The 23,805-nt window shown below is 48.4% G+C and overlaps 1 protein-coding gene across 7 annotated transcripts in view; it reads left to right on the top strand.

Moving 5' to 3' along the window:
- NIN (ninein) overlaps window positions 1-23,805 on the top strand; it is a 321,323-nt gene that overhangs the window by 158,712 nt on the left and 138,806 nt on the right. For all 7 annotated transcript variants that reach the window (XR_015299899.1, XR_015299898.1, XM_086937310.1 and 4 more), the window contains exons 7-9: window positions 1,148-1,294; window positions 3,584-3,751; window positions 23,622-23,758. Coding sequence is in view for 5 of the 7 variants with exons in the window: in XM_086937310.1 (XP_086793436.1) it covers window positions 1,148-1,294; window positions 3,584-3,751; window positions 23,622-23,758 (452 nt within the window). In the remaining 2 variants the exon portion in view is untranslated. The remainder of the gene's footprint in view (window positions 1-1,147; window positions 1,295-3,583; window positions 3,752-23,621; window positions 23,759-23,805) is intronic.

Genomic DNA, 23,805 nt, shown 5'->3' with positions numbered 1-23,805 from the left:
CACTTCTCATCCACGGCCTTGTACTGTCCCGCCTGGACTACGGCAACGCCCTGTACCTAGGTGCCCCCAAAAAAGTCCTGGCAAAACTTCAGACAGCTCAAAATGCCGCAGCCCGTATTCTTACAGGAACCCATCGTCGCTGCTCAGCCAAACCCTCCTTGAATGTCCTGCACTGGCTCCCCATTCAGGAGAGAATACAATTTAAGGCTCTCTGCACGACCTACAAAATTCTGCACGGCAAGGCCCCCCCTATACTCCAAAACCTTATCTCACCTCACACCACCTCAAGAACGCTCCGATCCTCCAACTGCAATCTAGCCTCTGTACCTAGGATTAGGAAAGCCCGCTCTGGCGGCCGACTGTTTTCATACAACGCGGCCAGACTAAGGAACTCGCTTCCTCCAAACCTCAGAGCCCCACCCAACCATCTCTCATTTCGCAGAGCACTCAAAACATGGCTATTCCCATGAGACTCTCCCTCATTAGGTTCTTGTCACTTAGCGCTGGGACGCTCACGGGCAGCCATGCGCTCTACAAATCTGTAAAATAAAATAAAATGTTTTCAAGGATTTTTTTTTTTAATGTTTATTTATGTTCTTCGTTGATAACCATAATGTTCATTAAGAAAGTGTGTACGGAATCTGCAATGATACTGTAAATTGCCAATGGCACGAGGTGAGCGTAATACTCTTCTGGGCAGAGTGAAAGCCCACTCTACTTATATTTTAAAGAATTGGCATTAATAGGTTTTGTAGACCGCTGCGCTGTCGAGCAAGGTCATGTCGGGCTGAAGACTGTGTCAAAAAACACAGTTTTCTCATATGTCTAGTACAAAATATATGTAGTGGATAAGTCAGTCATTTAAACCCACATGGTGCTGTTCTGAAGTTACTGTTCAAGAACAGGGTCTGGTTTTAAAGCTGTGTGCTTATTCAAGAGCTTTGCTTGTAGTTTTTTTTTTGCATATCCTCTTGTCAAACCAAGATTCCTCTTTATGAAAGCACTGGAACTGGGGTCCTGTTATTGGCCTATTTGATGGCCTCTGCAGGGATAGCTGTCGAATTATGCCCAGCAATGGAATTCTTCTAAATACTTATTGTAGTCTAGTTATCTCTGATCTGATGATTAATAATACCTTTCTTTCCAGGCAATGGAAGACACATTCCAAAACCTTTCTCAAGATGACACGATGAGCCTGCAGGACTTTTTCTACGCTGTTTTTAAAAATGGAAGTCCTCCCACGCCTTCTTCATCCACTCCTTACAGACAGCTCAAAAGACACCTGTCCATTCAGGTAAGAGGCAGTCTTCCGTAGACTGTGCCTGCATGGCTCTGCTTTTACAGTAAGATGTGGGGGTCAGAGCTAAACTTTGATGAGGTGTCCTCATGGTGCCTGGGTATCCTAAATGCTGATATGGTGTATCCGCCTGGTACATGGTAAATGTAAATTGTATTTAATTTCTGAGGGGACACCCGCTGAACACCTAATTCACAAAATGGTACCAAATGTACCAACTCATCAGTGGGTAGAAGTATATGCCAATGACGGCCTGAAATGTATTATCCTACAATTAAAATCTGAACAGTAGTCCAACATGGGAATCTTGTAAATAATTTATAAATGTAGGGGAGTTTCTTGAATCACATAGATTAAGGCAATGAATGGGTTATGTGGTGTGTGGCCGCAGAGCTTGTTGTTTTAGCTGCTAGTGCATGGTAGAAGTTGATTTGTGGTGAGAGGGAGCTGGCAGAGTGCCAGTCCCTCATTTCCTTTAGGGGGCTGGGCCTGCAAGAAGGGCACCAGTGTTCGAGACCTCATTCACCATAAAAGTTAATTGGCACTCTGAACCCCAAGGCAGCAAAGAATAGGCTGCCAAAACTCTGATCCATATTCTAGCACACAGCTTTAGTAAGTCACCAGTTGTCTGATCCTGACCAAGGCTGTGCATGTAACTAATAAAATATCTCCTTCAGTGTGCCACCAGAGTGAAGGCTGGGAGAACTGGGACAAATAAACATTCAGTGCCTGTCTGACAGGTCTACAACTGGATGCAGCATCTTACTCTTTCAACAAGCCCTACTGCTTCAAACACTGTTTTTAAGTTTCGCTTAAATAAAGTTGCAGCTGTATTTGGCGGAGACCTTGTGTTATCAGTACGCATATCTGCAGGACAAAAAAGGAGCTTTTGGCCAGCTGCTCTTAAGCTATTGGGTGTTTGCATTTTTTAGAAGTTGCCATTGGGTGGGAGTGCTGCCTTAAAGCCATGTCATTCGTGGGTGGTTATATAGTGCTTTAAGTGTCCCCTTCGATAAATTCCTCGCTGTTCTTCTGCCTCCCTTTGCTGACACTGTCGCTCACCGGCATGCTCTTACTTTAGATTTGCAGCCAGTTTTTCTTGAATTGCTTCACAAGCATTGGTAAAGCCAACCATTCTTAAATGGCAACTTGCGTGCACTTGTAATGGTTTTCAAAAAACATGAAAAACTTAATTACAAGATACAGCACCAATAATGGATTCCAGAAAAAAACATATGCAATTGTATAATAAAATGGCCAACATGCATGCACGTGCAGTGCAGCGGTCATCTACTGGATTTTCAGCAATCATAACCTCGATAGCAATATGGCCTGTGTCCTTGTGCATACATGCACGCTGGACCACTTGTAATGGAGTTTGTTTTTTGAAAACCTCATTACAAACTAGGTGCTGTGCTGGAAGGCGCGTCTATGACAGGCCACATCTGGGGGCAAAATAAATAGGTCTACATCCTGTAGTGAAGGAGATACCTATAGTCTATGATAATGCTTGTTTTACAAAAATGCTTTCCAAATCTGTCCGAATGTTTTTTTTTTTTTTTTTTAAACAAACCACTAACTAATACACAAGCATGGTGATTGAGGAAGAAACAAGTAAGTGGCTGCCTTACATAATGAATCCCCCCTCCCTAATATTTTACATTCTGGGGGAAAACAAACGTTTTATTTTGTTCGTTTTGAAAAACATTCCTCTTGTGTATATATAATCCTGTGAAAGAAAGAGACAATTTTATGCACCAAATGGACGCACTAGTCAGTCAGCGTGAATAACTTTATTTCATTACAGTGCGTTGTAATTCGGCCTTGTTAAGCATGTGTTTAACAAAACGGGGTTGTAACAATCCGCGTGTGCGACCAGAACTCCTGCATCTTGCCTGCACAGGATAAATACTTCCGGGTTCTGTCAATCCACCAGAGAGTAACCTGCTGCAATTGGGCCGTATTTGGCCCGTTCAACAAGGAGAGGTCTGATTGGCCTTGAGGGGAGGGTGCGCGAGGGGGGGCTCTAGTAACAGGTAAACATCAGGAGCTGGTCTTGCTGAAACAGAAAGTCCGTGTGCAGGGAGAGTTAGAGTTCTATAGTGGTTGTGGTCCCTAAACCGTTTTGGGAAAACGAGCTGTCTATTTTATCTGCAGTGATAACTGTAGGTCCCTGCAGTGTCTCAGATCAGATGTCCACAGCTTGCAGGCTGACAAACGTTCAGATATGTGAAAGAAGCCTGTTGCTCTGGTGTGGCTGAAATTCTGTCTCTTTCTGCCCTGCAGTCGTTCGATGAAAGCGGGAGGCGGACCATCACTCCTTCTGCCATGATCAGCATGATCGGCTTCCGGCTGTTCTCCTGCTTGGACGATGGGTCGGGGTACGGCTCGGTGGAGCAGATTCTGGACGTCTGGCACGAGGATGGCATCGAGAACAGTCAGGCGGTGCTAGAGGTACGTCTGCTGCGTGGCATCAGCTTTCTGGTTGCATGCATTGTTGCTCTGTTGTGCTCTCTCTATGACAAACTCAACCGTTGATGCAAACTTATAATTGGTGCCGAAGAAATTGTCTTCATGCCGCAGATATTTTAATTCATGGCAATTCTTTCTACTAGTTTGTTGGATGAACAAAAATGAACCTATTTCTTGGGCCCGGAGTGCCCATTCTCCCTAGCTACTATGCATTGGGTTATTTTTTTAAATACATTAAGCTCAGTCAGGATCTCCGTTGAATTCCTGTTTTTAATGTGTGCATGGAAAGAGTACCACATCTACAGAGCCTCATGCAAAAGCCACCAGATTTGTATCTACAGATGCACACACTACTAGACCTACATGCACCCCTGCACAGAGATCCCACACGCATGCAACTATAAACCCATATCCAGAGACCTACATGCAGCGTTGCCCACAGTCAACCAGAACCACATACATTCAAAGACCCATACATACACAGGTTACCAGATCCATGTGCACCAGTGTACAGATACGCCTATTTGCACAACCCCATGTGCACAAATCAGCTGACCTATATGCACATAAATCACCAGACGTGCAGTTGCATATGCAAGTAGATCACCACTGGAGGCTTACTTACATAGCCACCACACATGCAAACAGATTGTCAAAGACCACACATAAGCATATACTAACAGAGGGTTATACCCACTCAATATTTATCCTCCCATGGAAGAAATCACATTTCAGATGGAGAAAATAGTGGTGTAAAAATCCATTCAGTCTTTGACATCAGTTTGGAGAAATAGTTTCTAGTGGGTTTTAGAAGATTTCACATTCCCATCTCATCCTCATTGAAAAGATGAGTAAGTAACACCACAATGGATGCCCGTTACTTTGCTGGACTCTTTTGTGTAATTCTACATAGTGTTGTGAGTCCGTATCTGAATCTCTGACTAGTAGATGTCACATTAGGGTTACCAGATCCATGCGCACCAAATAACAAGTGTACAATTCTTGACTTTCCTTCATTGTTATCTAGTTAGTTAGTTCATGTGGATCAAAAAACGAAGGCTAGAATTTTTCGGCTTTTGCCATATTTTTCTTTTTTGTTGTTTTTAATAAATGAGTATTAAGACATGACATTTAACACTTCTGGCGTGATCAGCCAACCCTAACTGTACATAGCATTAGGCACTTGCTACATATATGTGCCATTTTACTCCCTCTTGTATTTAACATAGGAAGTATACATTTTGTTGCACATCGTACGATATCCAGCCCTAGAATTTTGAGCAGGCATGATGAGGGAGCCAATCCAAGAATGTATTAAAAACGTACACATTTGCGGTGTTTTAATTCTAAAACACAGCAATAATGTACATAGCTTTTATGATGACATAATGTATTTTTTTTGTTAGCTAATATATATTGTACTGTTTTTAAGTGCTTTTATGGCCTGTATGGTCGAAATAAAGTTTTCTTTGAATGACTGACATGGCAGATTATATGCTTTAATTTATCCCAGTGCTCATTTTCAACACTGATCAATGTTGCCAACTGTAGGAAACTGGATTTTTGTTGCAGTACCCCCCTCTCCCCTCACTCACTTTTTGCCTGATATTTGATGCTAACTAAGTTCCCAGTACCAGTGTTATTTCCCTAAAAAATTGTACAATTGCTCCCCCTGTTAGCAAAATCTTTAGCACACTCTGTAAGTCCCTAGTAAATGGTGCCCTCTGGTATCTAGGCCCGAAGGTACTAAAGAGGGTCCCAAATGGCATCAGCATGAATTGTGCAACCCTAAGGGACCCTCACAAAGCATGTGCAAGTCTGCCACTGCAGGCTGCGTGTTTTGTTGCAGACCAAAGTGAAAACCCGACATGTCACATATCCCTGTGTGCCATGTCCCCTGCCATTGCATGTAATATTGGTAAGTCACCGAACAGCCCTAAGGCAGGTTGCTGAATATTACATGTGAGGGCCTGCCTGCATGAGCAGATATGCTCCTGTCCTGTCAGTCCTATTGCAGCCTGTACAAGTGGCCAGAGAAGCCATCTTGACTCTTGCAGCACACTCTTGCAAACGAATTCCCCAGCTACACAATTGCTTCACTGAAAGCAGAGATGTTTGGTATCCAACATCTCATATTGATAAACCCATACTGATGTCCGTATTGGATTTACCAATACATGCACCCAGATAGCACCATAGAGGTGCCCCCTGAAAACCTACTAGCAAGTGGTGTCCTTGCTGACTGGTTTCTCCTAGCCTGCCACCCTAGATACTGCGTTGACATCCTAGGAAAAGAGGCTTTTGCTCTCAGGAGACCCAGAATAAAAGCCTGTCTGGGAAGTTGGTTTAACACCTCTTCCACAGGCCGACCTTCTGATTAGCATTCCTTGTGCGGCAAACCTCAAATATCTGCAGCCTTTGAAATGCAAATCTGGCTCCCCTTCTCAGGAGAGGAAGCAGACCTCTTTGCCCAGGATCCCCTTGGCACCTGGACAGACGGGAAAATTAGCTACTCAGATAGGTGCACCACCTCCAGGCTAGCACCACCCCTAAGAGGGGTCACTGTGAGGTGGATGTGATTTTTCAGAAGTAGCCATCTTTGTGATGGCATACTTAGGAATTCTGGGACAGGGTTGTGCCCACTTCCCACAGGAAGTGGTCATATAAGAGGCATAGTGACCCCAAGAGCCAGTAGCCCATTGGCTACTTCCCTACACTCTCATAACGGCCCATAATTCAGTAATTAGGGGAGCCCCTGGCACCAGATCCTGATGACCTACAAAGAATTACACAAAGTGCCGCAGAAGACTGAAGAGAGCCCCTAAAGCCTGGCTGTCCTTTCTGCCATTCTGTGTCAAACCAGTGCCAAAGACTTGTCCTGCAGCTGTGTGCCTCCAAAACCCAGGAGGACTGCCTGCCTTCAACAGAGACCAATACCTCTTGAAGAACAGCAGAACTGTTACCTGCATCCTGCAGGAACTCCAAAAGCGAAGTCTCTGAGGTCTCCGGAACCACAAAAATCGGACTCATGAGGTCACCACTGCACCCGCTACTGTGGGGACAGGCGAGCAAGACCACTGACTCATTGTCGGTGAAATTGCTCTCCCACCCTCGCAGCTCCACCATTAAGTGAGGTGCCCCTGCCCCTGCACTCTTCAGTGTTGGTGATCGAGGCCCTCCTCCACCCGCAGGTTTCCCTGCGCCTCATCCCTGGTGGTCCAGTGGACCTCTGTCTCCTTTCTTTCTTTCTTTCTGCTCCTTCACTCGTTTTTCTCCCCTTTCTATCTTTCACCTTTCTGCACCTCTGCTCTTTTGCGCCTTATTTCTGCCCATTCTCCCTTTCTCTCCCTCTGCTCCTTAACTCGTTTTTTTCCCCTTTCTATCTTTCACCTTTCTGCTCTTTTCTGCATCTCTGCTCTTTTGTGCCTTATTTCTGCTTATTTTCCCTTTTTTCTTTATCCCTTCTTTCCTCCCTTTACCTTTCCCCGCCGCTGCTGCCTCCGCGGCCCCTCCTCCCCCAGCACGACCGGCCCAATCCAGCTCCCCTCCCCGCCTCCCAGCTGTCCAGCCCTCCCCGACCCCTACTTAATGGCGGCCACTGCGCGGCCGCGCCGCTGGTGCACCGAAGGCGCGTCAAAGGCAAGCACGTCTGCGCCCGTCTGCGACCCGTCCGCAACCAGCACCAGGAACCCTGGACCTCCGCCCGCCAACGCTACGACCCAGCAGCACTCCACGCACTCAACCCAGGCTGCAACAACAACTGCAAGCTAGCATCACCAGCCGACACCCATGGACCCTTCAGCTGTCACCGCTGCCGGCACACCTGCAGCACCGCCAAGAACACGGATCCAGCACAACCCGCCCACAAGAACACAACCGAACCGAAGACCCTGCAATGCATCCTCCTCAACGTTCGATCCCTCCACAAACACGCAACAGAAATCTGAGATCTCCTCGACAGCACCACCCCAGACGTAGCATTCTTCACCGAAACCTGGACCAACACCAACTCGGGACCGGACATCGCCATCGCCATCCCCCAAGGATACAAGATCTCCAGGAAGGACCGCCCCATCCACCCAGGAGGAGGAATCTCCATCGTCCACAAATCCAGCCTCCGCCTGAGCACACTCCCTGACGAGTCCACAGAACTGATGGAACACCTTAACTTCAAGATACTGGCCAGCCCCACCGCCGCCCTCCGAGGAACCCTCATCTACCGACCCCCTGGACCCCGCGGACCCTTAGCCAACTCCATCACGGACATTATCTCCCTGCAGGCCATCGCATCCACCAACTACACCCTGCTGGGAGACCTCAACTTCCACCTCGACAATCAACTGGACCCCAACACCACATCCCTCCTGGACAACCTCCACAACATTGGACTCTGCCAGATCGTGACCGAGCCCACGCACTCAGCAGGACACACCCTCGACCCCCTCTTCACTACAGGAAACTCCATCACCTTCAGCCACACCACCAAACTCCCATGGACCGACCATCTTTGCGTCCACTTCACCTTCAGAACACCCACCATCCACAGACACCAGCACCTGCTTCCACAAAGAAACTGAACCAAAATCACCGATGACCAGCTCACCTCCTCACTCAACAACTCCACCCCAACCATCGCGGAAAACGACGACCCCAACACCGCAACCCTAACCCTGCATAGATGGATCTCGGACAGCACCAACACCATAGCCCCCCTCAAGAAAAACAATACCCGTGTCAAGAAAGCCAGATGGTTTACCATCGAACTTCGAGAGTCCAGGCGCACATGCCGCCGCCTTGAAAAGGCCTGGAGAAACACCAAATCCATTGAAGCCCACAACAACTTCAGAGCCGCCACCAACGCCCACCATCAACTCATCAGAGAAACGAGGAAAAAAGCGATTGAAGACAGAATCTCCACCCACGCACACAACAGCAAGGAACTCTTCAGCATCATCAAGGAGTTCGTCCAACCCACCAGTGAGTCTACCGACATCCCTCCCTCACAAGACCTCTGCGACAAACTCAGCATCTTTTTCCACCACAAAATCAAGAGCATCTACGACCACTTCGACGAAGACAACCAGCACACTGAACCCTCACCAACCACCCCGACACCCGGAAACCAGCGATTGATGACTGGACAGCCCTCACCACCGAAGACACACTGAAGACAATGAAGTCAATCCACTCAGGGGCCCCCACGGACCCCTGCCCCCACCACATCTTCAACAGAGCCGCCAACACCATCGCACCCATGCTCCGCCAAACCATCAACCGCTCCATGGCGACCGCCTCGACGACTGGAAACACGCCAAGGTCAACCCCCTCCTAAAGAAACCCTCAGCGGACCCCACCGACCTCAAAAACTACAGACCCATCTCCCTGCTCCCGTTCCCAGCGAAAGTCATTGAGAAAGACAAACAGCCAACTCGCCACATTCATTGAAGAACACAACATCCTCAACTCCTCCCAATCCGGCTTCAGAAAAAACCACAGTACGAAAACCGCCCTCCTCGCCGCAACAGACGACATCCGCACCTTACTGGACAAAGGAGAAACAGTAGCCCTCATCCTCCTCGACCTATCAGCGGCGTTTGACACAGTCTCCCACCGCACCCTAATACGCAGACTGTACGATGCAGGAATCCAGGACAAGGCCCTCGACTGGATCTGCTCCTTCCTCTCCGGCAGGACGCAGCGGGTCAGACTCCCCCCTTTCCTCTCGGACCCCACACCGATCACCTGCGGAGTCCCCCAGGGCTCCTCCCTCAGCCCGACGCTCTTCAACGTCTACATGGCTCCACTTGCCCCCATCGTCAGAACCTACGGACTCAACATCGTGTCATATGCAGACGACACCCAGCTCATCCTCTCCCTATCCAACGAGCCCAACACCGCCAAACGCAACTTTCGAGAAGGCATGGAAGCCGTCGCCAAATGGATGAAAAACAGCTGCCTTCAACTAAACACCAACAAAACAGAAGTACTCATCATGGGCCCAAACCCCGACGCCTGGAGCGACACCTGGTGGCCCACCGCCCTCGGAAACCCGCCAACCCCCACAGACCACGCACGCAACCTGGGAATCATCCTGGACTCCGAGCTCAAAATGGACCGCCAGATCAACTCTGTCTCATCTTCCTGCTTCCACACCCTCCGCCTCCTTCGTAAGACCTTCAAATGGATCCCCCTCGAACACCGAAAGAGAGTCACTCACGCCCTGGTCACCAGCAGACTCGACTACGGCAACGCACTCTACGCCGGAATAAACAAAAACCTCATCCGCAAGCTACAAAACATCCAGAACGCCGCCGCAAGACTGGTCCTCAACCTGCCAAAACACTGCCACATCTCCCAGCACCTGCGCACCCTCCACTGGTTCCCCGTCGAGGCGAGAGTCACCTTTAAGATGCTCACCCACGCACACAAGGCCCTCCACGGCACCGGACCAGCATACCTGAACAGCCGACTCAAATTCCACGCACCCCAAAGGACCCTACGATCAGCCCAGCTTTCCTACGCCGTGGTCCCCCGCACCAGAAAGACCAGATCGGGAGGCCGCTCCTTCTCCTTCCTCGCGGCCAAAGCATGGAACGCCCTTCCGCTCCACCTCAGACAGACAACATCGCTCCCCATCTTCGCAAGAAACCTCAAAACCTGGCTCTTCGACAGACCCCCTCCTTGATGGAATGGAACCTGCACCCCCCCCCCCCCCCCACCCCTAGCGCCTTGAGACCCTTACGGGTGAGTAGTCGCGCTTTAACAAACTCCTGATTGATTGATTGACCCGTCGCTTCCGGCCCGAGTTGAAGTTGTATTGTGGTTAACTCCATAGAGCTGGTGTCAGCCTACACAAGTAATATAGATCGCGTGGGAGGTTTTGTGATTTTTCTTTGGTTAATCCCCTTTCTCCCAGACCTGAAAGTAACTCTTAGGGGGTAATGATAGCACCTAACTAGGCCCCAACTATGCTATCCTTTCTGCCATTCTCTGTCGAACCTGCACCAAAGAAGGCTTTTCCCGCAGCTAAGTGCCTCCAAAGGCTGGGAGGACTGCCTGCCTTCAACAGAGACCAAGACCTCTTGAACAGCAGAACTGTTCCCTGCATCATGCAACGATCTCTCGATGAAACCCCAGATCAATGCTGTGGTTTCCTCTAGTTTTTTTCATCTACGCAAAATTCGAAAAATTGCGTGTTTCCTCACCACCTCTGCCCTCACCTTGACCCTTTTGGCGTTGGTCATTTCTAGAATTGATTACGCCAACTCTTTATGCCGGCATTCCCTCCTATCAATTGAACCGTCTCCAGCTGGTTCAGAATCAAGCTGCACGGCTAATTTTCCATCAGCCCAGACATCAACATGTGCGCCCCCTCCTGAAGACCCTTCATTGGCTCCCGGTAGCAGAACGCGGCTATTTCAAATTAGGCTGTATTATCTTTAAAGCCCTAGCTGGCCTTGGTCCTCTTAATCTCCTCTCTTCTTCTTCATTATGTTCCCCCCCCCCCCCGCAATCTCCGTTCTTCTCATCTTGCCCTACTCAATATCCCTGTTTTTAGGCGTAAGAAACATGGTGGGCTCAGATTCTCCTTCCTGGCCCCTTCCTTTTGGAATGCACTCCCTTTAGAATTTAGGCTTACGGCTTCCTACCCCCACTTTAGGTCCCTTCTTAAAACCCATCTGTTCCGCAAAGCCCATAACTAAGTTCCCCTCCGATCTGTCTTCACACGCTCACAGCGCCAAGAAACAGTTTGTGGAAGTTGCGCTTTACTTTTACATAACATAACTCCTAAAGCGAAGACTCTGAGGCCTCCGGAACTGCCAAAATTTGACACCTGAAGTCAATTCCGGCCTGAGTTGAAGTGGACCACCAGTGTCAACAAGGACCTCCAGAACTGTCTGATATTTCCTGTAGCCTCTGCATGCAGGCCCCTTCAACTGCTCTCTGTAAGGAAACCCTGCGCCTAAAGACACCTCTGTATCTCTTTCTCTTGGGCCCTGAAAAAGAGGACCCCAGGTGTCCCAATGTCCATGAGCACCGCAAGCCTTGAAACCCCCTGTTGGTTCAACCCAACTGGCTACGCAGCTAAAGCCTGCAGCCTCTTTTGCAGTGACTGATCTCCATATAAACCTATTGTGCTCCAGATGCTGGTTAGCACCCTGCACCCGGCCGCCCTCATGCCGCCACTGGTGGTGTTCTGTTGGTGCTGTCCACCACTCATCTTAACTCTTGGAGATTGGGGGCGCTAGGGGGCACACAGCGGAATGGCTGGGTGAGTTCGCAGCTCCGCCGGACGGCTGAGATCAAGGCGCCCTAAGGCCGTCAAAATGCCCGCTACCACCGCCCAAAACGGACTGACAGGCGTGTGAAGCCAGCGTGCGTGAGATGTGAAAAGACCTAGTGCCAGGAATGAACAATTGCAGCTAAACGGCGGCGTTTTCCGCTCCGGAGCTCGGGAGTGAACAAGATGGCGCCCGCCGCTCTTCCCTGATCGCACGAACTACTGGCGACATTCTGACCACCAGCGCTCGCCTGAGCATATTGATCGGAGTGGCACGTTATGACCTCGCAGCGACACGGGTACGATTGCCCTGTCGGGCTGGGGGGCCTCCGTGGCGGCAACTCGGTGTGGCCAAGACCTGGAGAAAACAACACGGCGGCTCTCAAAGGTACAGTTACGGTGGTGGATTGCTGAGCTTCGGCGGAGCGCCCACCACAATCACTCGCCTTCAGGGACTGGTGTCCACCTCCCACCTTGGTGCCGGGTGCGACTGCAGTGGGCCCTGATCACACTCAGCTAACGATCGGATACGACAGCGGGTGCAGTTTTGGCCGGGCGCGAGGAGACGCTCGTGGGCGCCATTTCCAGATCTCTGCCCTCGCCTCCCATGAGCTGCGCATACGAAGGCTTACGCTCAGTGTCCCCCTTTGCCAGCAGTTATCCACCGCGGACGTGCAGACGGTGCTCGGCCTAACCACGGCGACAGGCAACAGGATAACGCGCTCTACTCCGCGGTTCAGGGCACCGCTCACGCCATCTTCAGCGGCTATGGGGAAGCCGGAGAAGCAACAACAAAAGTTATCCTTCGAAACAAAGAAATCGTCGAAAGCTACGGACGTGGGGTCTCCTGCGATGAACGACACTCCGAGCGACCAGGAGGCAGGCAGCAACATGGAGAAGATCCTCTTGGCCATCCAATCGAATTTACAGGACATCAATGGGAAACTGGATAATCTCACATATAGAATGGATGGAATGGCGGCCAAGTTGGAGAAACACGGGGAGAGGCTGGACGCTGCAGAAACGAGAATATCGGGGGTTGAGGACGAATCCCATGCCACCACTGCCAAATGCGCGGCCATGGAGAAGGTGTTGGAGGTGATAAAGGCGAGAGAGGAGGATTTGGAGGCGCTTTCGAGGCGCAACAACGTGCGCATAGCGGGACTACCGGAATCCACCAACACCGGGAAAATGGAGCAGTACGTCGAGAAATTGTGTAGGGACGTGTTTGGTGAACACATTATTGTTATCGAGCGTGCACATAGATCCCTTGCGCCCCGACCACCACCGGGAGCCTCGCCAAGGCCGATTGTGGCCAGAGTTTTGAATTACCGGGACAGAGACATTATCTTGAGGTTGGCGAGGGAGAAAGGGGCCTATCACTCATCAAGGCATTAAGCTGGAATTCTTTCCGGACCACACAGTAGCGGTACAGCAAGCACGCAAGGAATACTCGGCGGTGAAGGCCAAGCTTCGTGAGCTTAAAGTCCCTTACTCTATGCTTTACCCAGCTCGTCTTCGGGTGCAGTGGGAGGGTAAGCCGTTGATACTGGCGAACCCGAAGACGGCACAGGACTTCGTGAAACGAGTCTTCGCACAGAGAAAAGCTGAGGCACGTAACGGACAACAAGCCGACTCCGACTGAGCTGGAGGGGTCGTCGTATACCTTCTGCTGACTGTGAGTATATAACGGCTGGCCCCCGCGTGGTCTCCCTGGGGCCCGGTTGGCAGTGCAGGCCTAGATGGACTAATGGCGGAACTAATGTTAAACTCCGGGAATATCACTGACTATGCTCCACATGCATATTGACTTTTTGATATTGATTGTGCCTTGTATAAATTTCGGGGTGGGACTATGTTGTGCTGGGTTCTGTGGGTTATGCCTTCTTGGCGGGCGGACTTCCCTGCTCGGGGACATATCAAAATGGCGCCCACATCACTCGACCGTTAGCCCCGGCGCATGGTCTTGCCTGCTCTTCCTAGAGGAGGGGCTGCCTGTGAACACTACTTGTGCATAATCTGCCCGGTGGAGGGCTACCCTGTTAATTATTTTTTTGCATTGCTTATAGGACTTGGTACTACTTGTTCTGAGGTGGTGGTGACGGGTTGGGGGAGCGGGAACTTGCGGGTGTGTCATGGATCAGAGCACGCTGCCCGCCTATTGCTCATGTTTCTGATATCAGCTATGTTCCGCACTGTTGACTAGTTACCTGGGTACACGCACTATCAGCTTGTTATCGGGGCCTAGGCTTGGTTCTTTCCTGGAACGGACTACGCATAGCCTAGCGGTACTTTGCACATTGGGCTTCGAGGGTCTGGGGCGCCGAGTATGGTAACGTGTCTTTTTATAAAACAGCGAGAACGCCGTCCGCACTCAGCTTGAGTGCAGAGTTGTGACCCCGGCGGACCTCCACTAGGGAGTTCCCCACAAAAGTTCTACGGGTTGGTTCTGAAGTTTGGCCCTGACATGGTTCTGAGGGCATTGGGGAGGGAAGACTGGCTTCGGCATGTTTGGGTTGCTGGAGTGGGAGGGGGTGGGGGGATATGTTGTATGTTGCGGTTCTGAGACCTTTGCAGACAACTCTTGTCCGTCATGTATTTATGCACGATCTGGTACCTATTGCACCACATTTCACTGCCCTTGGCCACCCCTCACATGCCCCCAAGGGGATGAATACTGTGTCACGCTTATGTACACTACCACCACACCGATGACTCGGAGACAGGCTCACTCACCTGACCTGCATATCAACCTCTTGACATGGAATGTGAGAGGACTAACACAGCCCAGAAAAATTAGGAGAGTTTTTGCATATTTGACCAGACACCACATTGATGTTGCTTTTCTACAGGAAACTCACATCGCTCCCAACACGCATCAGTCTATTGGTCTTAAGTGGGCTGAATCTGTCCATGTCGCAACATACTCATCCTACTCCAGGGGAGTAATGATATTGCTGAGGAAGGGTCTCAATTTCACAGTTTCACGGACACTACATGATCCAGGAGGCAGATACGTTCTCATATCGGGTACGCTACGGGGTGTGGCACTGACTTTGCTTAATGTGTACGGCCCCAATGTGGACTCGCCTGTTTTTTTCCGCGAGGTGTGGGGACATCTACAACAATTCACACACACTAAGATCCTGTGCGGGGGAGACTGGAACGTGACCCTCACTGATGAGCTGGATCGCTCAGCACACTCCACCGAGTCGCACAAACAGGCCAGAACACAGCTTCACAACATACTAGCAGATGTGGGACTGACGGACATATGGAGGCATAACTATCCAAGGGACACGGGGGCTACACACATTTCTGCGTGCCATAATAGTTGGTCGCGGCTAGATTACTGGTTGGGCGCAGAGGACATTGTGCATTGGTCTAGCGGCATGAAGGTACTTCCCAGAACGCTGTCGGACCATAACCTGGTTTTGTTAACACTGACGATCCCAGGTCATGCTCCACCTCCTCGTCATTGGAGATTTAACTCACGGGCCTTAACTGACATTGTATACGCTGACACTATTCATAAAGCTATAAAGGACTATTTCCTGCTTAATGAACCAACAACAGATGACCCATGCCTCTTGTGGGAAGCCTTTAAGGCGACTATAAGGGGGGTTTGCATGAGCACCACCTTTGGAATCCTTAAAGACCTTCGGCATCAAATTAAGAAATGTGACACACAGTTGAGGGATTTGGAACGGGAATATGAAACTACCCGAGACCCTACGATACTGGGACGACTGCGCACATTAAACACGGAACATCAATCGTTGGTAGATGATGAGATCAAATATATCGATAAACGTCACACGGCTAGACGATTTGGGGAGGGTGGCAGACCGGGAGGGCTGCTGGCGGCCAAAATATGTGATGGGAGGAAGCACACCGCAGTGCTGGGTATAAAAGATGAGAATGATGTCATCTTGACACGACCGGCGGACATTTTGCGTGGCTTTGTGTCCTCCTTTAGCACACTGTATGCTTCGCAGCCGATTGCACCCACAGAGGACATCAACGAGTACCTCAGGGATGTGGCTATTGCGTGGTTATCTGATCGTCAGAGGGAATATTTGGCGGCGCCCATTACGGAGGATGAGGTCGCGGACGTGATAAAAGCGCTTCCGAATGGCAAGGCGCCAGGCCCAGATGGCTACACAGCCGAATTTTATAAACATTATGTGGACATCCTGGCTCCCAGGCTGACGGAGATGTACGGGGCGGCGTTCGACAAAGGTGAACTTCCCCCCACGCTTCGCGAAGCAGTCATTATTGCCCTATTGAAACCCTCTAAAGACCCCACCCAATGTGACTCTTATAGGCCACTATCATTGATCAATGTTGACTCCAAAATCCTGGCAAAACTCTTGGCCGAGAGACTTAAGCCATTGATGACCAACTTGGTTTTGCCTGATCAGGCGGGTTTTGTACCGACCCGATCCACGTCTCACAATACCAGAACATTGTTCGCTCTAGCCCATTATCTACACCCCCAGAAGAAAGCGGTTGCAGTTTCATTGGACGCAGCAAAGGCTTTCGATTCGATCGAATGGAGGTACCTCATCACTGTACTGCATCGCATGGGCTTCCCGAAACGGTTTGTCCAGTGGGTGTCCCTCTTATATACTAACCCCAGAGCCAGGGTCCGGATTAACGGGCACCTGTCCGGCGAGTTTGCGGTGGAGCGCGGCACCAGGCAAGGCTGTCCGCTCTCCCCTCTGATATTCGCTCTGGCACTGGAACCGTTAGCCTGCATCATAAGACAAAACTATAACACATCTGCCCTACACTTCCCCGCCCGTCCGCTACACATTTTGTTGTACGCGGATGACATGGTTCTTTATGTGAGGGATCCACACGTTCACCTCAATCAACTTCTGCGAGAGTACATCAAATTCGGTGGGCACTCGGGGCTTACGATAAATTGGTCCAAGTCCTCCATTATTCCCCTTACGGATTCCACGACTCCCATCGATGTTGACTACCCCTTGGAATGGCAGTCCGACCCGTTGCGATATCTGGGGGTGCAATTTCATAGAGACCCGGAAGTGGTGCTGCGTGCGAATTATGGCGTTACTATTTCCTCGCTGGAGGACAAGGTGAAACGCTGGATACAGCTGCCACTGTCGCTGGCTGACCGTATCGCCATAGTCAAGATGAATGTGTTGCCCAAATTACTGTACCTTTTCTCCAACATCCCTATCACTCCACCTTCTGAAGTGTTCCGAAGACTCAAGTCGCTGACACTGCAACTCATCTGGGCAGGGAAACAAGCACGGGTTGACCTCCAGACCTTGACGCTCCCGTACACCAAGGGGGGTTTTGGGGTGCCGGATTTCAGGCTCTATTACTTGTGCGCACAGGCGCAATATGCGGCATATTGGTTCCATATGGTGCCGTACCTGACTCACACAGCCATAGAAGAGGGAGATGCGGCCCCAATCCCACTGAATGCGGTACTGTCACACAAACGCCCGCCGTTGCACACACGGGACATCAACACAGTAGACACTACCATCAAGGCATGGCACGAACTTGGGAGGCTGGCACACAAACTACCACTCTATACTCGTAACATGCCACTGCATGATCACGCAGCGCTATGTCACTTGTGAGAAGGTGGGGATGTCGTTACTACAGAGGGTGGGCATTGCGCAGATGGGTGATTTGTTTCCGGAGGGCAGATTCGTGGAGGTGGAGGATTTGCAGTACATACACAACAAGACACAAATGTTCTCCTTCACGTACTACAGACTAAAGAGAGCACTGATGGAATTGTACCCCACTTTTCCGGAAGAACCGGCTGTATTAGATACACTGCAGCTTCTCATTGCTTCACAGGATCTGTCCCACCTGACCTTGAGGTTGTATTATGCTGCACAGGCTGACATCCCACGTACCACGGACAAGGCCAGAAATAGGTGGGACTTGGTGCTCGATGACCCACTGACGAAGAAGGAATGGGAACAGGCTTGCGCGCTTACACAAATCCTGACTCCTAACGGTAACCTCAAAATCATACACTACAAGTATCTTCATCAGGCCTACTACACCCCGGCGCGTATTGGGAGGTTTGGCATGAGGGAGGACACCGGGTGCAAAAGGTGCGGTGCCGAAGGTGCTGATTTTATTCATTTAGCCTGGGGTTGTTCGGCAATACAGAATTACTGGTCGGAGGTACCTACTACACTCACAACGATGGTGGGGGCTGAGGTGCACTGCACGATTCGTTGCTGTTTACTGGGCATTCTACCACAACTTAAATCATCCAGGCGTAAATTCTGTGCGATTGCCCTGCTGTTAGCCAAGAGACAAGTGTCCCAGTGCTGGCAATCTATACAGGTGCCCACTATTAAAAGGTGTTTTGTGGATATGTCAAGCTGCAGGGACAGACTGCAGACATATGAAGAAAGTTTGCCTGCCAGCTCTAGGCCCAAAGACTTCTGGTCCTACTTTACGGAATATTTAGTCACGTTGGAGTCTGACACGGATTGATAAGTAACACAGTGTGGATGGGTGCGCGGGGGATTGGTATGGGTAGGGGTTGGGATGGGGGGGTGATCTGGGTGCATGGATCGAAGTTATTCCACTACGCTACTTGAACGGGACGATTGGTATGTGTGGGTCTCATGTTTGGGGAGTTCTTTGTTACTGTTTACTGTGTATGTTTTAATACACCAACAAAATTACCATAAAATAGGCCTCATTTATGTGCTTCACGCCGCCGGACGGAAGTTGTCGGCTGAATGGCTGTGTGTTATACATGTTGACCAGGCACTTTATTTTGATTGCAGCCGGCCCCAGGGTTGTAGGCTCCTGGCTGTGTAACTCTCGGACGATATGAATAAAGGTCTACCAAAAAAAAAAACTCTTGGAGATTGGTCTTGTAAGTCGCTGTTCCATACCTGTTTACAGAACTTGTCCTTCCTTCTATAGGATAACATTGCAGAACTCCAATTGCATTGTGGGCACTTTTTAAAGTGAAACTAATTTATATTTAAAACTTACTTACCTGAACGATTTTTCTTTGATGCCTAAATATATAAAAAGGTACTTACTATTTTCAGAAATTGGTATGGATGTCCTTCTTGAGTCGTGCGTCATTTACTGATCATTGTGTGTATTTCCAAATGTCTTTCTCTCCTCTGTGTTAAGCCCAAGCTTTCTCAACCACACTACCACCTAATAGAGCACTTTGGTGATTGCATAGCAAGCCCCTGCCCACTCATAAGGGAACCCCTGGACTCTTTACATGGTATGTTAAAATTTTGATATCGCGTAAAGAGCCAGCTTCCTACACCAACATAGTTTTTGTCCTTGGAAAATACTTCTTCTTAAATTCTATTAAGCTTGAAAAAAAAAGCCTGACACTTCTTTATATTTTGTTTTCTCCTGTCTTCAAATGTATTACTGTTTTTACATTTCCTTGTGTTCTAGAAATATCCTACCCAATGAATCATTCCATTGGACTCTAAGAGGTATCTCCCAAATTACGTTGAAAGTTATACCCTATTTAGTCAGCCAATGAGCTAATACTGTAACCTTGACTGTCTGTTAGGGCTGACTCTTTCAATGGGTTTCTCGCAGGATGAGTTTCTATCTACCACATTCTTTAGTCATGTTAGCACTGTGTAGAAGCTAAACTCCATTCTTCATTGCAGGAGTCTTGTATACCTCTCTCAATCGACCTATTGCAAAGTCTGCAGTTCTACTTGGTACTCTCCATCCACTTAATAATGGAATGTTTGGCATGAGTGCCATTCATAAGGTTAAGCCTGAAAGGGACTTATTTACTTGTGACCGATATTAATACATGCATTCTGCCCAACATAAAAAAAAAATCCTTGGTAAAAGGAACTGCAGCAGGATGTTTTATGAGGTCCGCTACAGAGAAGTTGGCATTCCAATGTTACTGGTCATGCACTGTAGTAAAGAGAAATACACTGTTAAGAGGTAAAAATCAAGAGGCTAGGCTGCTGAGAGGAAGGTACAGAAAAGATTGGGGATGGGGAGCCTAGCACCCAGGCAGACAAAATGTGACATCTAGTCAGAAGCGCCAAGGGGCAATCCTGTTCCTGGCATCCAGTGTGACTTCCCAGGATAAATAGCAAGCATTGTAGTGACTTCTCCCCATTTAATACACCAGGTTTGTGTGGCTTACCTCCAACGTTTATTTATCCAGTAATAGCTTGGATGAAGTGGCTGGTTAAAACATGAATGACTACAGTGCATTCTATCTGGGTCCTGCAGGTTAACAGTTGGGCATTTTTTCAGTTGTAAAATATATTGGTACTGGATTTGTCGATTTGTTTAAATGTTAACCTATTAATTCAGGTTTTTAGAGACTGCCTACATTGAATCATTTTTGCAGTAGAAAATTCCATAAAAGCCCACTGGGGCTTGAGAAAGACTGTGTCAAATAAGATCAGCACACCATTTCTGCCCACTGGGGCGTTACGGACTTTGTTGCAAACACAAAGCAGGGTTTAAAAATTGCCAGATCGGTTCACCATGATGTATAGTGCACATGAATATGTTGAAAGTTTCATTGTTTAGCTGGCTAAAACGTTGAAATGACAATGACCCTAAAATTTCACCATTGTGAGACAATATCAGTTTTGGTGTAAATATGAATTGATTGTTTACATAGGCATCAAAAGGAACATATGAAATATTGCATTATTTATGTGCTAAATATGTCACTTGAAAAGACGTGCTGTAACATAATGTAAAACAGTAGCAACAATGTAACTACGTTAGTCTGTCTTCATGTTTAGTTACCACGTGATATGTGCAAGCATAATCCTGTCACTTTAAAAGTTTGGCGCTTTGAATTACACTCCACCCGTGAGCAAGAGGTAGGCGTACCTCGAAACGCGTAGGGTTGTTTTTCTGCCAAAAATAAATCTTTGAGCACTTGAAATCTACTTGGGCTTCGACTCTGGTTCTTCCTACAGGATTGTGGTGCCAGGATTTGGATATATATATATATATATATATGCAGAGCAACTCCTTCCAGACGAAAGAAGCAGAGGCCAAGTAGGGGATTCCAGGAACTGCTTTATTGAAGAAACAACTCATTTTCGGCGGATGCATTTCGGCGTGGGAGCCTTCTTCTGCGCCTAGAGTGAATGAGCGGGGTGTGGACGAGAGATGATTTTGAACAATGTCCTGCCGTCCACCGATAGGATAGCATCTGACTCCTCCTCCCAGATAGTTAGTCAGTCACACCTGTGGACTCCAGGACACTGCAGGCACTGCAGATCCCAGAATGCAGTTCATCTGTGAGGTGAGTGATGCGGGGGGAATTAGATGCTTGGTACGGTTTACAGGGCTGTTCACTGTCGCTTGCACAGGTGTCCCGCAAAAGACTTCAAAAGCAATGTTCCCTCAAGTCCCCTGTGCCGCAAAACCCCGGAGTGTAGGAAGAAAAATAACGGGGGCTTGTCAGGAAATCCAACTTGCCCAGCATTGGAGCATGAATGCTGCAACTCCGCTCTGCCTCTTCCCACTCCGATGGTGAGCCTAGTCGTTTCAGTAACCTGAAGAGCAATGTGCCGAAGCAGTTGCCAGTGGGTCCCAGGCCAACTTAGATGCGGAGGCCTCTGTGGCGCGATACTGGCATTCGCGCAAAATATGCAGAGCAACTCCTTCCAGACGAAAGAAGCAGAGGCCAAGTAGGGGATTCCAGGAACTGCTTTATTGAAGAAACAACTCATTTTCGGCGGATGCATTTCGGCGTGGGAGCCTTCTTCTGCGCCTAGAGTGAATGAGCGGGGTGTGGACGAGAGATGATTTTGAACAATGTCCTGCCGTCCACCGATAGGATAGCATCTGACTCCTCCTCCCAGATAGTTAGTCAGTCACACCTGTGGACTCCAGGACACTGCAGGCACTGCAGATCCCAGAATGCAGTTCATCTGTGAGGTGAGTGATGCGGGGGGAATTAGATGCTTGGTACGGTTTACAGGGCTGTTCACTGTCGCTTGCACAGGTGTCCCGCAAAAGACTTCAAAAGCAATGTTCCCTCAAGTCCCCTGTGCCGCAAAACCCCGGAGTGTAGGAAGAAAAATAACGGGGGCTTGTCAGGAAATCCAACTCCTAACGGTAACCTCAAAATCATACACTACAAGTATCTTCATCAGGCCTACTACACCCCGGCGCGTATTGGGAGGTTTGGCATGAGGGAGGACACCGGGTGCAAAAGGTGCGGTGCCGAAGGTGCTGATTTTATTCATTTAGCCTGGGGTTGTTCGGCAATACAGAATTACTGGTCGGAGGTACCTACTACACTCACAACGATGGTGGGGGCTGAGGTGCACTGCACGATTCGTTGCTGTTTACTGGGCATTCTACCACAACTTAAATCATCCAGGCGTAAATTCTGTGCGATTGCCCTGCTGTTAGCCAAGAGACAAGTGTCCCAGTGCTGGCAATCTATACAGGTGCCCACTATTAAAAGGTGTTTTGTGGATATGTCAAGCTGCAGGGACAGACTGCAGACATATGAAGAAAGTTTGCCTGCCAGCTCTAGGCCCAAAGACTTCTGGTCCTACTTTACGGAATATTTAGTCACGTTGGAGTCTGACACGGATTGATAAGTAACACAGTGTGGATGGGTGCGCGGGGGATTGGTATGGGTAGGGGTTGGGATGGGGGGGTGATCTGGGTGCATGGATCGAAGTTATTCCACTACGCTACTTGAACGGGACGATTGGTATGTGTGGGTCTCATGTTTGGGGAGTTCTTTGTTACTGTTTACTGTGTATGTTTTAATACACCAACAAAATTACCATAAAATAGGCCTCATTTATGTGCTTCACGCCGCCGAAACGCTTAGGGTTGTTTTTCTGCCAAAAATAAATCTTTGAGCACTTGAAATCTACTTGGGCTTCGACTCTGGTTCTTCCTACAGGATTGTGGTGCCAGGATTTGGATATATATATATATATATATATATATATATATATATATATATATATATATATATATATATATATATATATATATATATATATATATATATATATATATATATATTGGTGGCTTCTGCTTTCTTATTCCACTCACATTCACAAGTGGTGCCTTTTTTGTCAAGTTTGATATTTCACATTCCAGAGATGTAGGTCGTCAGATTTCCTCTGCACATATCTTCTACTGTGTTACGAATAGAGCTTAATTCTAGGATAAAAACAGAAACATGTTACTCTTAATTACTGTATATATATATATATATATATATATATATATATATATATATATACATATATATATATATATATTATATACGTTCTGCCCATAATTCCGGGGTGAGGGGATCATCAGATGGTGCAAGGTTTGCATACCCAAAAAACATAAATCAAGCAAATTAGTCCACACTGCCTGAACTTTCAGAGATTGCTATGAATTGTTTAATGTGCACTTTAAAATTACCTGATACCGAAGTACACACAGACCATTCGATGAAAATTAAACAATTTGATTCTAATTTGTATCAAATGTTATTTAGGCATATAAAGCTGTGGTTGCAAATTAACTTTAACTTTTTTTTAAATTATAAATTAGGCTTTGGATTTTGGCATGGATGGAAAGATCAACCTGACTGAGCTCACCATGGCCTTGGAGAACGAGCTGCTGATCACCAAAAATGAAATTCATCGGGCTGTGCTCGCCAGCTTCAAATCTGAGATTCGGTATTTAGTGTAAGTACGGGACCTGTAGTTAAGTGTTCCGAATGGTTTCTTTCCTG

This window comes from Lissotriton vulgaris, chromosome 9, assembly GCF_964263255.1.
Source record: "Lissotriton vulgaris chromosome 9, aLisVul1.2, whole genome shotgun sequence".
Lineage (NCBI taxonomy): Eukaryota > Metazoa > Chordata > Amphibia > Caudata > Salamandridae > Lissotriton > Lissotriton vulgaris.
This window is presented reverse-complemented; position numbering and strand designations above follow the sequence as displayed.